General features: G+C 34.4%; 2 protein-coding genes and 1 long non-coding RNA gene across 4 annotated transcripts in view; 1 reads left to right on the plus strand and 2 right to left on the minus strand.

Moving 5' to 3' along the window:
* LOC114372447 lies at nt 1–2,250 on the plus strand. The gene has a single exon (XM_028330005.1). It carries the CDS (start codon nt 600–602, stop codon nt 2,031–2,033), a length of 1,434 nt encoding a protein of 477 aa, XP_028185806.1. The 5' UTR covers nt 1–599; the 3' UTR covers nt 2,034–2,250.
* A 1,321-nt stretch (nt 2,251–3,571) lies between these two features.
* Nucleotides 3,572–8,029, minus strand: LOC114371954 (probable E3 ubiquitin-protein ligase LOG2). The gene is made up of 3 exons (XM_028329294.1): nt 7,253–8,029; nt 4,377–4,878; nt 3,572–3,953 (listed from the first exon to the last, which is right to left on the minus strand). The coding sequence occupies exons 1-3, from the start codon at nt 7,681–7,683 to the stop codon at nt 3,837–3,839; spliced, it is 1,050 nt and encodes a 349-aa protein (XP_028185095.1). The 5' UTR covers nt 7,684–8,029; the 3' UTR covers nt 3,572–3,836.
* Nucleotides 8,030–13,567: 5,538 nt separating this feature from the next.
* LOC114372076 overlaps nt 13,568–14,905 on the minus strand; it is a 41,096-nt gene continuing 39,758 nt past the window's right edge. For both annotated transcript variants that reach the window (XR_003658140.1, XR_003658138.1), the window contains one exon: nt 13,568–14,013. This is a non-coding gene — a long non-coding RNA (uncharacterized LOC114372076). The remainder of the gene's footprint in view (nt 14,014–14,905) is intronic.

Below are 14,905 nucleotides of genomic sequence, written 5' to 3' on the forward strand. Positions count from 1 at the left end.
CCTAGGATAGAAGGATTCCCCACATCACATTACACAAGATCCCACTGCGCTTCCCAAAGTGTGAGTGCCACTTTTGTGTCCTACCTTATATGTTCCCCACCCTAGGTCCCCTCTTCACCACACTTCACAACCCCACAAGGTTCCTTAAAATCCTTCTTCATATTCTTACCCCCCTCAAAATCCTTATTTCAATCATCTCCTTCAGATATAGCAATGACTTTTCAGAAGCAGCAAAAAGTTCCTTGATTCATTACCAGGTTCAAGCTCTCATTTTCCTGAGATGAACTTATCTCCTCTCACAAACGAAGGGATTCACTCCACCCAACATGAGTGGTGGGGGCTGCTACAAACCGACACCAAACAAGAAGGTTCCAACAACACTCTTGCCATGCCTCAAAACCTCAACCAATCAGAATCACCCTTTCTTCAAGGTTTACACTTTCTCTTCCCTTCTCTCACAACCTAGTTTCTCATCAAACACTCTTTCACTTTCTTAAACTCCATATCTCTAGCTCAGTTGGTTGAGATTGGTGAGTTATTAAAAAGAAAAAAACCCTCTCTTCTCACACTTAGTTCTTCCTTAAACAAGAACACTTTCCATGGATTCTAAGAGCTCCAAACTCCACGGGCTGAGCGGCTCCATAGCTCAACGCGTTTTCTTCCGCGCGTTATTCCTCGCCTCCGCTGTTTCCCTCGTTGCCCTGATTCGCTTCCTCCCCGCCGTCGATTTGGAATCTTTGACTCCCAAGACCAACGTTGACTGCGTCATCGACGACTCAGATTCGCTCTCCGAAAACACCACCTTAACCGCCGGCTCCTACTTGTTCCAGAGCCGCATCCTCAACACCTTCTGGGGCTCCTTCGACTCCATGAACTGCAAAAACGACACGAGTTTAGCTTCCACCATCATCACCATTCTAAAGGGTAAACGACTCTTGAACTTCGGAGCTAAAAGCCTCTGCGTTGGAGAAGGGTCTAATGTAATTGTCTCCGCAATGCAAAGGTTGGGATTCTCCAGTGTTATTGGTCTCCACAAGCACCCTTTTTTCTCCCTCAACAAAAAGAAAATCGCGTGCCGCTTTGAGTACGATGATTCCACATTCGACTTCGTGTTCTCCAAGGATGTTGTTGACAAGGTTTCTGTTCCTGCGTTGCTGGTTCTTGAGGTCGAGCGTATTCTCAAGCCTGGTGGAATCGGTGCCTTGCTTGTTGGCTCTTCTTCTTCTTCTTCTTCCTCAGTGTCTTCATTGTTGAGATCTTCCAACGTGGTGCATGTTGGTCATGTCAATGAGCTTAGCCTTGTGGTTTTCAAGAAAAGATCTATTTTTTATAACCATGTGCTTCCAGAAGATTGTGCAAGTGTTCAATTCACCAAGCCTTTGGTGAAACTAATGGAGCCTCTTGTGGAGGAAAGAGTAAGAAAAGATGTCAAGTATGAGAAAAAAAGTGTCTCCTATTTGCCTAAGTTTGTGGATGTTTCTAATAAGAAGAGGTTGGTGTATATTGATATTGGGGTGAAAGAGTTGGTGAATGCAAATGTTAACGTTAACGTTACTGATTGGTTCCCACCATCTTATCCCATTGATCAGAAGGCTTTCAGTGTTTATTTTGTTCATTACAACGCTTCTGTGTTGTTGTCCTATGTGAAACGGCCTCGTGTCACGTTTATTTATCATCCGGGTTTGGCTGGGAATATTGCACACAAGAGTGGTGTGGATGGAGAAATGGAACCTTTTTTGGGTGAGGAAGAGTTTGATTTCCTAGTGTGGTTCATGGAAACTGTGCAGCATGCTGATTTTGTGGTTCTGAAGATGAATGCTGGGGAAGCTGAAATAAAATTCCTATCGGATATATTTGAGAATGGAGCTATATGCTCTGTTGATGAGTTGTTTCTTAGTTGCTCGGAGAGTGGAAATGGTGAAAGCGAAACTATGAGCAGCAGGGAACGATGCATGGATATTTACAAAGGTCTCAGAAGCAATGGTGTGTATGTTCATCAATGGTGGAAAGCAAAATTGCATCAAGGGGCTTAAGTGTCATATGTACAGTGAGTGTTGCTTGAGAAATTATATCTGTTTTGTGTGTTTGATGTCTTGCTGTCTTGAATTACAGAACAACTATCTAGTGGTATTGTTTTTGTTGTCTATCAAGGAAAGAGGATGCTAATGCTAATGCTAATGCTAATGTTAATGTTAATGCTAAGGCTATGAACATCCGCATGCTTTATAAATTAATAAGCTCCCTTTGTCATTCTCCTCTGCAAATAAAATCAGTGTGCTCATTGGTTTTTCTTTTCTTTTTCTTTCTTTATAATGTTTTGGGGGTTTAATAATAAGTTAAAATTGTCTGGACCAAAAACTATAACCAAGAATTTGGAGATGAATGAACCAATTTTAATGATGGAACCTGAACCATTGTCATACTTGATCCATCAGACATTGTGAACATCCTGGGTATCGGTATTTAATGATGGAACTTGAACCAATTTTAATTTGTAATTCTTTTGTTTTATTTGGCTTTTAGTGTCTACCTTATCGGTATCGGTATTTAACAAAATAATGTTATATTATATCCTCTTCCAGATTCGCTTTAATATTTTATAAAGAAAAAATAGTGCATAAAAATAGATATATTTAATGTATTAAAAACATAAGAAATAGTATTATTTTCTATTTAACAAATAAGATCAGTAAGAAAAAGTTACAGCAAGATTTAAAATGATTAATCTAACATGTGATGTGCATATGCTTATGGTCTAGTCGTACATGGTGGAGTAATTTTTATTTGAGAACCGTGGATCCTCTGCGTGCTTTGAAGATCAATTATTGGACAGAGGGCAACGCATGCGAAGTAGTAATTTAAGAAATGCTTAACCAATTGTTAACGAAACATGTGCAGGCTTACCCTCATATATCCTTTAAAGAACTTAAAAAATTGGTGTGCAAACGTGTTATCCAACAATACTTTGCATAAAATGTATGTGAGGTGGGTGGTGGGTTTCTGAAGATAAAAGCTACTTACTATTCAATAATCATTTCCCTAACCAAGGGTATTGACATAAAATGGTTCATAAAACCTTTATCCGAAACTAAAAAAACCCCACCAGAAAGAAAGAAAGTGGTTGAGAAAGTTAAATAAAGTTTCCAATATTATGTCAACCTAAATGCATTCACGTAGTCACAAATCTGAACCGTTAAATGAAGATAGGATGGTTCATATTTTAGTTTTTATTTTAAGTTTGACCTATGAGTTAAAATATGATCCGTCTGATCATCATCAGACCGTCACCATTAGCTGACTGTGAAACTGTGAATGCATCAAAATTTTGCCTGCAGGGACCGAAACTGAAATGAACCACCACCCTTCAATTATTGGCCAAATGGTAAATTGCACAAATGCAGTATTCAAAATACAGCAACTCACTTGATAAGATTAAATTGACACTAATTGATAAATTTAGGAATTGTGAACTATAAGAAATTTTCTGCAACTGGCCTAAAGTTGGATTGAGTTACGTGCAATTTACTGATTTAGACCAAAAAAAAAGATGTCATCTGAAGAGAAGGTGACAAGTGAGAAACATATAAATATGATTCAGAAGGGAAAGCCACTTAAAAATTAGAAGTAAAACCAAACAAGCATGGCGGAGGCATTGGCTTATACAATAATACAAGTCAGGTGCAATGCCAGCCTGCTGTACATGTCAAACATAATGTCATACATAAATTCCAATTTCTATTTTTTGGGATTATTGGAAAAACCTGATAAAGTAAGTGAATAGTATTAGCTATAACAGTTGGATTGTACAGGAAGCTTGTGTCACTAACAATGTATCTTCACTCCTCAAGCTCGGGTCCAACTTTGATCTCCAAAAGCCTCTCGACTGGTTGTCTGCAGATTGGACATCTATTTGTCTGGAACCTCAAAACCTTCGCACAACCGCTACACATACACTACAAGAAGGAAACAAATCCAGCCAAAGTATATCAACAATTTAATGTTGAGAAAAAATAATAATCAGTTTGCTAAGACTAATTACGGATTAGTGACAGAGTAACTTGAGTGTTAAACATGTTTGGTATGTTTGGTATAAACTATTTTTGAGGAAATAATCACTTATTTTTTGGAAGCTCTTTCATGAAGTTGACTAAAATAAGTGATTGTTCCTCAACAAATTAAGTGGAAGCAAACACACATGAAATAAAAAATAAAAAATAAATAATGACAACAAATTCTGATTGTTGATGAAATTCTGATTTAACACTCTTTCTGGTAAACTAATACTCATAGTATTAATGACTACCATCAGAGCATCATTCAGTCAACCAATTAAAAGAAATTAATGTAAGAAAAAAAGGAAACCAGTAATTAAATACCATGTGGCGACATGGAAGGACAGTTGTGTCCCGAGGCTCTGACAAGCATATAACACACTCTTTTCCCGGGTCATTCCCATCCACATCACTCTCCACTGAATTTCCAATACCATATATCTCCTGAAGTTCATACCTCATTCCATTTACCCATAAGATCTGCTTAACAACCTTCACCTGGAACTCTCCTTTCTCCTTCTCAAACACTGCTTGAGTTATCTGAGAGTTTGAGCTACCGGATGCAGGAGTTTCATTTGATTTTGATTCATCATGGTCGCCGGAGGATGCGTCTGCTTTAATTGCAACAGGATAGACATCCATGTCCCCTGCTTTCAATAACTCAGACTCCTCAAATGTTGAAAAATCAATACCGGTTCCAGCTGGCTGTTTAAACTTCTGGCCAAGACCTTGCTGGAAATTTACAGTCACAGGTGGAAGAACATTTTCCTTCATTGGGGTTAGGGTGCAACCTTCCCCTTCTTTTGCAAAGAAAAGTATGGTGATGCTGTTATGGAGATAAAAGGAAACAAAAACCTTTAGATCAAACAATTTAAAGAACCATCTTACAAAATATTCATATTCATAGTTTTTAACATCCACACACACACACTATTGCCGATCAAAAAAAAAAAAAAATCCATACACACACAAATGGCAACTTAACCTTTAATATTGAATGCATAATTAAACATTTAAACTGGAAGTGCATTAAGTCAACTCAAGGTAGTTGAAGGTGAGAGGCATACTTTAGGTGCTAGTGGGTTTTAATGCCTTGAGACAAGAAACACCAAAAAGCACAAGTCTGACCAAAGAAAGGCATTGGCTTTTCATGTGAATACTAGAAAAAGAAAAAAGAAAAATATTTGACTATACTGAGTCAACCACATCTCGTGTATTGGCACCACTTACATAATGATCCTTAATATAGGAACTAGGAAAGTAACAAGTACTTATAATACTGAGTACTGTAGTTTATTTCCTTCAAATGTGCTAAAATTTGCATTTTGTCATTTTGTTATGCAGCTTTGGCAAAAATTGAAATTGGTCAAGTAAAACATGCATTGAACCAACCATTCAAACCCTTGGCATTGGCAGTGAAAAAGTAGGAATTGTATCCATGTATCTTGCTATAGAAATAATTTTCATTTCTTTTAATTGCTACTAACTTGACCATGATGTAGGCAGAAATAGCAACAAATTCCAGTTTCAACTATTCTATTTCCCAATATGGCATCTAAAAATAATATTAGGAGCATATAAGGTTGGTTATCTTTTAATCAGAGTAGATAATAATAATATAGATTAATTCTACTTAAAAGACGTTGACTTTCCTACATGAGAAGGTCAAGCACATAAGGAGAATAACTAGTGATGATGCAGAAAATGGCTTTGGATAATATATGTGAACATGTGAAGTTCTTCAAAGTTATATGTCATTTTGCTAGTAATTTAACCGCCCCCCACAAACACACAATAAAATAAATACATAAATAAAGGGACCACAAGGTCCAACAATTTAATTGAAATAGCAACCTCAGAGTGTCCTATCACTACACATATAACCAACAAAAAAACCCGAAACAGTCAAACTACTACAAAGTTATCACTTTCTCCTCTAATATGGCCTCCTTCCATTCTTAGCCAATCAATTACTGTAAATAAAACTACAGTTAAACTGACACAAATAAAAGTCACTCCAAGAATGGTGATTTGACAGTAATAACAGCTATTAGCACAAGTATATCAGGAAACTAAATGATCTATAAGCGATTGTTCAGGCACAAATAACCTCATCTTTCAAACCGACTAATGTGTACTGAGCTAACCAGTAACGACCTCATTTGCCATTAAAGTGCACTGATCAACTTCACTTTCAATCTCTAAAAGGTAACAAAACCCCATGCAAAATAGAATAAGCAATTTCTTCACCTCCCTAAAAAAGGAATATTCAATAAAAACAACACTCTTGAAAACCTCAATAGATATTCCCAACCAAATAGATGCAAACTTAGTGTGTGATCAGATCAAAATCTAGAACATGTCAAATGGGGAAAAAGTAGATAAATGTTTATAAGCAATCTTTAGCAGTAATTGACTTTGCTTCTCACTCAGGCTCTCCAGATTGTCAAATATTTTTGTATAATACTAATGGATAGGGCCTCATTGGTAAGTGCTACAAGATCTCACATTTGAACCCATTGTTGTGGACCCGAATCCATTAGTATGGGACATTTTCTTCTCTAAGTGAAATCCCCTAGTATATGAAAGAGTGAAAAAGTGTTTTCGTTGTGTGAAATAAGAAATTCAACCCTAGCAACACATAGATATGCCTATTCAGAAGTAAACAAAATGCACACAAAACAAAAACGATAGCTACTCTGGCACCAGTAAAGCCAAGGAGATATCTAAGCGATAAATGATCAACTCAAGGGGTCTAGGAGGGTGAGTGACCCTAACACTGTCTTCAATTCCCACATATAAAAAAGAAACTTATTTCACACATACACCTGCTTATACCTATACTTCTCATTTGCAAAATATTATTTACTTGCAGCTTTGCACACCCCTTTACTTATCAGAATCCAAATAAGCAAATTGAGCAAAGCAATTAAATCCTGCATGCACTCAAAAACAAGCTTAGTAACACTAACAGCACCCCATCAAGTAAAGCCAGCACAGGATCACAACAACAACATCTCCAAAACATTGCATCTGACAAATAATACCATTCACACCACAGAACACATTAATTTTTTTTTCTGACCATGAAATAGTTCCTGCCGAAAGCAGTAACTAATTAATTTTCGTCCAAGACCGCGAGTACACCTAAGGAAAACATAATTACCTTGTTACACCATCATTACAAAAAAGGAAAATACCTTCCCGAAACGGTGGCATCAAACGTAAACGACACGAGAAAACAGCCAGGATTCTCGTCATCAGGCTCAATCCTAAGCGTCTCCTTCTTGATGTTGACATCGTTCTTAATCGTAACCGCCTTCTGGTGCTCCACGTACGGCGCCGGTGCCGGCGGTGCCGCCGGCGGATACCTCACCCACATCGGGTCCACCGCCGGACGGTGGTGGTGGTCGTATGGCGCCGGCAACGGCGCCGGCATGGTGGTCGGCGGCGGGTAGTACCCGGGGTAGTTGTGATACGGCGTGGCGGCCGGAGGGTACACGAATCGGTTCGCCGTTACCTCCGGCGGCGACATCACCGGCGGAGGCGGCGGGTGAATCCGCCTCCCGCTGCCACCGCCTCCGCCGTGTCTCCAGCGGCTGTTGGAGCCGCTGCTTCCTATGTTACCCATGAAAAAAACCAAATTACCAAATTAACCCAGAAAAGGCTTTCTTCTATTTTTATCTGGGGTGTTGATCTTTTTCCGAAAAGATGAGAAAATTCGAAACTTGGAAGCTTTGGCTAGAAGAAAAGTGGGGTTGTTATTTTAGTTGCGGTGGTTCAAAGAGTGTTATGAGACAGTGACAGAGACAAACGGGAATGAAGGGGTAGATAATAGAATAGAGATTAGAGAATGCAATGAAAAAAATTAAAAATAAAATAGGAAATAGTATAAATATAATAATAGAGAATAGAAGGAGATTGAGAGAAAGAGAGAGTAATGGGATTGCGTAAAGCTCCACCCAGCAATTGGAACACTATTGATGAGAGATGGGATGTGAAGGTTCTGTTGCTAAAATGACCCACTTTATTTTTTTTTATGCTTTTGTTTGGTTTGTCATTTTTCCAATATAATAATATTAATGGAATATGGTGTAGGAGTTTTGAGGATTTTCTTCTAGATTTGGAAATTGATGATTATGTTGGCTTTAACAGAAATCATGTTCAAGATTCCAGAATGGCATTGCCATTTTCGACACGCTATTAATCTATTACTAGTAGTTTTAGGGCCTAACTAAATCATTGTATAGAATATGAAGGTTTTCTCAAATTTGAACTGAGTAGGTCCACAAAAAAATTCAAACAAGTTTATGTTTAGTTTTTCAAAAGAATATTGTTTATTTTCAAATTTTATTTGTGAAAATATGTTATATATAGTTCTTATTTCTAAATAAAGCATCAAAAGAAAATGATTTGTTTGTAAAAGACAAATACAATGTTGGATAATTTTTATAAGATATAATATGTTATTCGTCTTTTTAAAATATAGTTTTAATCTTTAAAAAAAGTGTTCTATTTTTGTCAATTTCATTTTAAAATACTCCATTTAAAGTCTTTAAAATAGTTCTAATTAACTTTTAATGAAAGTTATAAATAGTCAAAAGCTATATGTTGAGGATCGAAAGTAGAGTATCTTTAAATTAGAAGATTGAAAATAAGACAATTCTTTTTTAAAATATTAAAATTGAATTTGAAAAATTTTAGAAGACGAAAAACATATTTAATTTTCAATAAACAAGAAATTAAAAAGAGATTTAATTTTAGGGACTAAAAATGAATATTATTTTATTTACAATGACTAATTCTTTTATCTCATTGATAAATTGGATTGTTTTTTTATTATATTTATGGTATTTTATTTTTAAAAATACAAAAAGGAACTTTAATCTTTAGAATTGACAATTCTTGAATATTTTAATTTTTAGTATTAAAGATTTCTCGATGTTATCTCTATTGATTTTGATTTGATTTTTGTTTACTTTAATAGCATGAATTAGGTGTAGAATCATTTGACATTTTGAGGACTTCACGTGGAGATCAACTACGGCAAGGCAAACAAGTTCAATGGTGTAGAATCATTTGCTATCCTTCCGGGTCCAATCAACGAACCCAATGCTGACTTTGATACATTACGTAACGAAGAAAAAATAATAACAGAAGAGAATACATGTTTTATTTGGTGTCTGCTTTACCTATTTTGTCCCATGATATATATATATATATAAAGACAAAGAACTCAAGAGAATAACTGTGTCTTTATTTGAGATTTTCCTCGTTCAATAACACCCGGTTTGAAACAGAGTCAAGGTTTGTGATTACTTTGAGTACAGATTCCAAATCCGTTAGATGGAACACATTTTCCGGCACTACGTGTTTGTACTATGAGACAGTTAAGTGCGTCTGTTTTTTTTTTCCTAAGACATCCCATTCATAAAACAAAATAAAATTGACTAATTCAGAATTCGGAGATAAATTTGGAGGTAAGTTAAGCGTGTGTTTATTTAACTTTCAGACCAACGTGATATACGAGCAAGGTATAAGAAATAAGAAATTAAAATTATTTACAGTTGAGATTTAAATCTTGTATGAATCCCAAATACCACAGTAAAAAATTTATCTTTCACTCAATGGGCAATGGCCTTAGCAGAAAGTTAAAACCAATAATCTCTAAAATAAATATGCCGTAAGAAATCAAATGAAAACAATCCAAAATATTACATTAAGCTCGTTTATAATTCTTCTAAAAAACGGAAGTTTATAATTTAAGCTTTCTCTTGCTACTTTATATTATCGACTTTTATATATTAGCATGTATCCTAAAGATAGGCTGAAAATCTCATACTTCAGCACCAATTGGTATTGATAAGCTTCCAAGGGAGAAATTAAAAAAGGACAAAAAAATAGTTATGTAGAGCTATGAATACCTTGAAAATTGAACTTTGCTTAAATTAATTTGTCAAAATCAATCTTTTGAGAGAATTTTAAAAATTTTCAAATAATATTACTCAAAGTACGAATGAGTGTATTTGAATTGTTTTTGTTTTTGTTCAAAGCTATTTATTTTTAGATTTTATTAAAATATACTGACAATGTGAATATTTTTTATATGACATTCAATCATAAATTCTTATAGATAATGAAATTTTTATCTTTTACAATAATTATTTAAAAAAAATTATATTTAAATAGTTTTTAATAAATTAACATTATAAAAACATACTTTTATACTAATGATATATCAAAATTAAACTCATAAAAAAATCAAATATTAAAATGTGAAAAACCAAAACATGCACTTGAATTGTAAATGGGTAAGCGCAAATTAAACTTGTTTGATTAAAATATTGTGAATAAATTGATTATAATTTCGAATATAACACCAAACTCCCTTTATATTCACTTGATGATGTAGACAGCACTCTCTCCGCTTTTTCCTCCAAAACACATACATCGTGCACAAACGTCGTCACAAGTGAAAAATATTATTATAATTAAGGGCGTGGCGTAACATTCAAAATTTGAGATAATACTTTTATAAATTTACAAATCTCAATGAATGTCTTAGTAAATTATTCTAGCAACTTATAATAAATCATATACATACATATAAATTTGAGTTACATAAAAAGTTATACAGTAATTATTTTACCACCACACATAATGATAGTGCAGATTAAAAACAAAATATCGCTGTGTTTTACCAATTTGAATTATATTATACTTATTACTAGTTTGAATTATTGGTAAAAGATTATGTAAATCAGATTGTGGTGTCCTTTATTGTTCAATTTACATTACTTTTTGTTTGTTTATTATCAAAATGTGAGGAGGAGAAGGAATGGGGGCAGTGCCGTACACGTGTATTCCCACTACAAAGAAAAACATACATAGAGACAACTAACTTTGCTGCATAGCTAAGCACCAAATGTTAGAATAATTTTAGTGGTAGATTTTAAATTAGAATCTTAATTTTTGTTTGATGGATTCTATATTGTCACATATGATTGAAGATCTCTTGAGATTTTTTTTTTCATCTTTTGTAGTAGTAGATCTTATTTTAAAATTTTAGATTATTTTTTTAGATCCCACGTAAATCTTACTTTTAAATATTTTATTTAATTATTTATTAAATTTTACTTAATTTTAATGAAACATTAAAAAAAGAATTTATAAATATTAAGAAATAAGAAAATGAGTATCTATTTTTTTTTTCGACTGATATACTATGCATTTTTTTTACCATAACTATTGTATACAGAGTGACTACTTTCACCTTTCTTCTCTCCCAACATTCACTCTCAGCTTTAGTGTACCCTTCTTCTTCTTTCTCTTGCCTCTCCCCTTCCCTCTCCCCCTTCTTCCTTCTACCCCTCCCCCTCCCCCTCCCCATCCGTGACCCCCCTTTCTTACTCCCTCCCCTTCTGCGGCCTCCAAGTAAGTCCTTTTTTTTCTTTCTCTTCTGTTGGTTTTTTTTTTCGTTCTTCCATTTTTTTTTTCTTCTTCCTATGGATTGCAGTTGGTTAGTTTTTGTTTTTAAGTATTGCTTTTGTTTTTTTAAGCTTATGCAGAGATCTTCAAGGTTCTTGTACAATAACTCATTTTTCACCTTATAGATCTCTGCTACACCTTTATTGTAAGATCCACACAGGACCAGATCTTGAGTTCAAGATCCTTGCTCAAGATCTGACACTAAAATTGCTCTTGGGTTCTTGAAGATTGTCTTGTTCATATTATTTTATTTGATTAAAGGAAATGGTATAACGCATTTTCTAACATTTTTTATAAAGTATATATACTTTTTTATTAGTTAAAATTTATTTTAAATAATTAAATTTATGTGATTTTTATATTATATTTAAAGATTTTTTTTCTGATTTTATAATTTTTAATAAATTTTAATTAATTATAAAGAAAATATTTAAAGAGACTAATATTAATACTCATTTTTTTATTCATTTCCTTCAAAATATTGATTTTTGAAGTGATAGCAACACATTTATAATCAAGGAGGAAATCAAATTGATAGGGAACTTAATTATATAAAATACAATGTTTATCCACAAACAAAGCATATCATGAATTTGAATCCTGCATGCCCATATGAGTATCCTACACCCCTCATTTTAGTTTGAAAATATTAAACTATCCTTAACGAGTTAGTATCTCCTTCCTCAACCCTAACACCTCTCTTATTCAAAAACCATTCAATCTGCGACAGTAGCTCCTGCCATGGGTCCTCTCCCTCCCATGACAACTCATGTTCTTCCTATGACGACTTTGTTCACTCTTTGACAAATGCGAAGCATCATTACATTATCCAAATGACCTGCAACATACACAAGTGCCTAGATAGGCTTTGGGATGCTTTAGTTTTTAAAGAGAATGTAGCATTGCCATATGTCTCCTCCCCCTCCCCGCCCCCCCTCCCCCAAAATGGTTTTAAATTCTTAAGCTTGTATATATGATTTACTATTTATTTTCGATTGTAACATGTTCAGGTAGTTTGCGCAGGTTCAATTTTCCTGTATCTCCTTTAATTCTTTCATGAGACTTGTTCAAATTCAGAAAGGTAGTTTTTGTTTTGTAAAAAGCATAAAAAGTTTCTTAGATTCTATTCTAGCAAGTTGTGGCTAAGTTTCAATGAGTTGTGATCGAGTTCCTGGTCTTCATAGAATCTTTGATCTCCTACTCCAGTGTCGGGGGAGGTACTTACAAAAAGGACTCTAACGATCAAGTCAGTTGAGCCCAAGGTGTTCGTGTATTTGTGTATGGGGTGATAAAAAATGTATCTTGTTGTGTTTTCTTTGGGTCTATATGTACACGTTCAACCTTGAGAAGATTACATTGACTAATTGATTCTTTAGGCGTCGTGCGTGATCGTGGAGAACTAGTGGTCGTCACTAGTTGTTAACTCCTTGGCAAGTGTATCAATTTATCATAGTAATACTAAATAGTAAGATCGAGTATTGAGTTCACATGAATTTTGATTGTGCTCAAAGTTTGTATATACCGAATTCTAAGCAAAGGAATGACTAAAAACAAGTATATTCAAAGTAATAGTGCAAAAATGTAAAATTCAACAATAATAAAGGACGAGAAAAACAAACACTTAGGGTGTGAAAAATGGTACTTGGTGTAGATTTTTGTAGAATTGCTGGGTGCTTAACACACCAAAAGTACTTTTGATGTAATGTCAGATTTTTTAAGGCTATTATAACTATTACCTTCACCAACTAAACTATTCTAATCATGATCTTTGATGTGAAAGAGTTTAAATCACTTGATTTCACTCCTAATCCATTAGAAAACTAAATCAAGTAACTTGCTTTAAGAATAAAGATGTATAGATAAGGCTAAATAATACCATTCCATTCCTAAACATGGGTTACCTATAAGTTCCTTCCCTAGAGTAAAAACATTTTCAAATGATTAAAATCCTATAACATACATGTAAATGGGTGATCAAACTATAAACAAAGCAATAAATGTAGAAAGGACGCAATAATATTGAAATAACATTAAATTGATAGTAAAGATCATTACATCAAAGAGTTTTTGGTATTCAAGCCTCAACAATGGGTAAGTTAGCCTCTCATAGTCATTAGAAACTCAAAACAAGAGATGAAACAAAGGAAATGAAAGAAGAAGATCCCTCAAAGTGGATGTTTTGCTTCAGAATGTGTCTCCATTGTTGGCTCCCTTCAAAAAGCACAATGCCTCCTTTTTCCTTCAAAATGTGTTGCATTGTCATGCTTTTTGAAAAATCATTGTATGCTAAGCTTGCATGTGCGTCCTGAGCACACATGTATAGTATAGTTGATTGAAGTGACCATGCGCTAAGCCTCCAAACGTGCGCTTAGTGCCCATGTATGATATAGCCGACTGCCAGCTTGGTTTCTCGCACATTGTGCTGCTCCAATTCTTCAAACAACTTCTAGTCATTTGTTGATGTATCAAAACTCTACAAAATAGAACAAAACATTGTAAATTTACTAACTTTAGCATTCTTAAGATAAAAACTCAAAAGAATTTAAATTCTTATCTTTTTAAGTCAAAAGAAGCATTAAAAGAGAATAAATTAGATAATTGTTATGTAATTTAAGTGTACAAACTAAGTATGTATAACAATTATCACTAGTCGAGTAATTGTCGAGTTCATGGATTGTACGTACATCACCACTAGTCGAGTAACTGTCAAGTTCATGGGTTGTATGGTATGGATTTTACACAGCTTAACACAATTGAGTCTGCACGATCAAAACTATTCGAGCAACATACAAACTCGGTTTGACGAACATGTCAAAAACCTACATTGAAAGGTCTACCTAAATGAGTTATAATTCAAGTATCCAGTATTACGTTTCAAGGTGGCAATCATATAGTTGTTTGAAGAGTTATGAACATAGGAAATAGAAGAATTATGTAAATATAAACATTTTACACAAGTTTTTCCATTGAGAGAGAAAGGAAAAACATAGAGTATGATGTACTTTGCTGGTACACGATTTTGTCTCACTGTGTAGGTCAACTTGATGAACTTCCTCAGGTGCTATATAGAATCTTCATGGGTAGGGCCATTGAACGGGTTGTTCTCCAACATCTATATGAACCCATGTTTGAAGTCAAATGTGACTCCCTCAGGTAGATTAGGAAGTTGAATGGTATTGGCTTTCCCCAAAGTAGGAGTGAGGTAATCCATAAGGGTCTGAGTTGGATCAGTTGTCATTGCTTTTTCTTGATACAGAAACAGCGAGAAGAAAATTTGACATTACCAACTTATGTATAATTTTCATACGGAATAAAAATACAATTGCACAACAAATTTCAAAATAATTTTAAAAAATACATAAATG

Source organism: Glycine soja, chromosome 10 (genome assembly GCF_004193775.1).
Source record: "Glycine soja cultivar W05 chromosome 10, ASM419377v2, whole genome shotgun sequence".
Classification (NCBI taxonomy): Eukaryota; Viridiplantae; Streptophyta; class Magnoliopsida; order Fabales; family Fabaceae; genus Glycine; species Glycine soja.

What these genes read in the sequence shown, in the direction of transcription:
- LOC114371954 (XM_028329294.1), bottom strand. Translation starts at nt 7,683, where the DNA reads ATGGGTAACATAGGAAGCAGCGGCTCCAACAGCCGCTGGAGACACGGC. An exon ending in GATGCCACCGTTTCGGGAAG is followed by an intron (nt 4,879 to 7,252) that starts GTATTTTCCTTT and finishes TCTCCATAACAG; the next exon opens with CATCACCATACTTTTCTTTG. An exon ending in TCCTTCCATGTCGCCACATG is followed by an intron (nt 3,954 to 4,376) that starts GTATTTAATTAC and finishes TCCTTCTTGTAG; the next exon opens with TGTATGTGTAGCGGTTGTGC.
- LOC114372447 (XM_028330005.1), top strand. Translation starts at nt 600, where the DNA reads ATGGATTCTAAGAGCTCCAAACTCCACGGGCTGAGCGGCTCCATAGCT.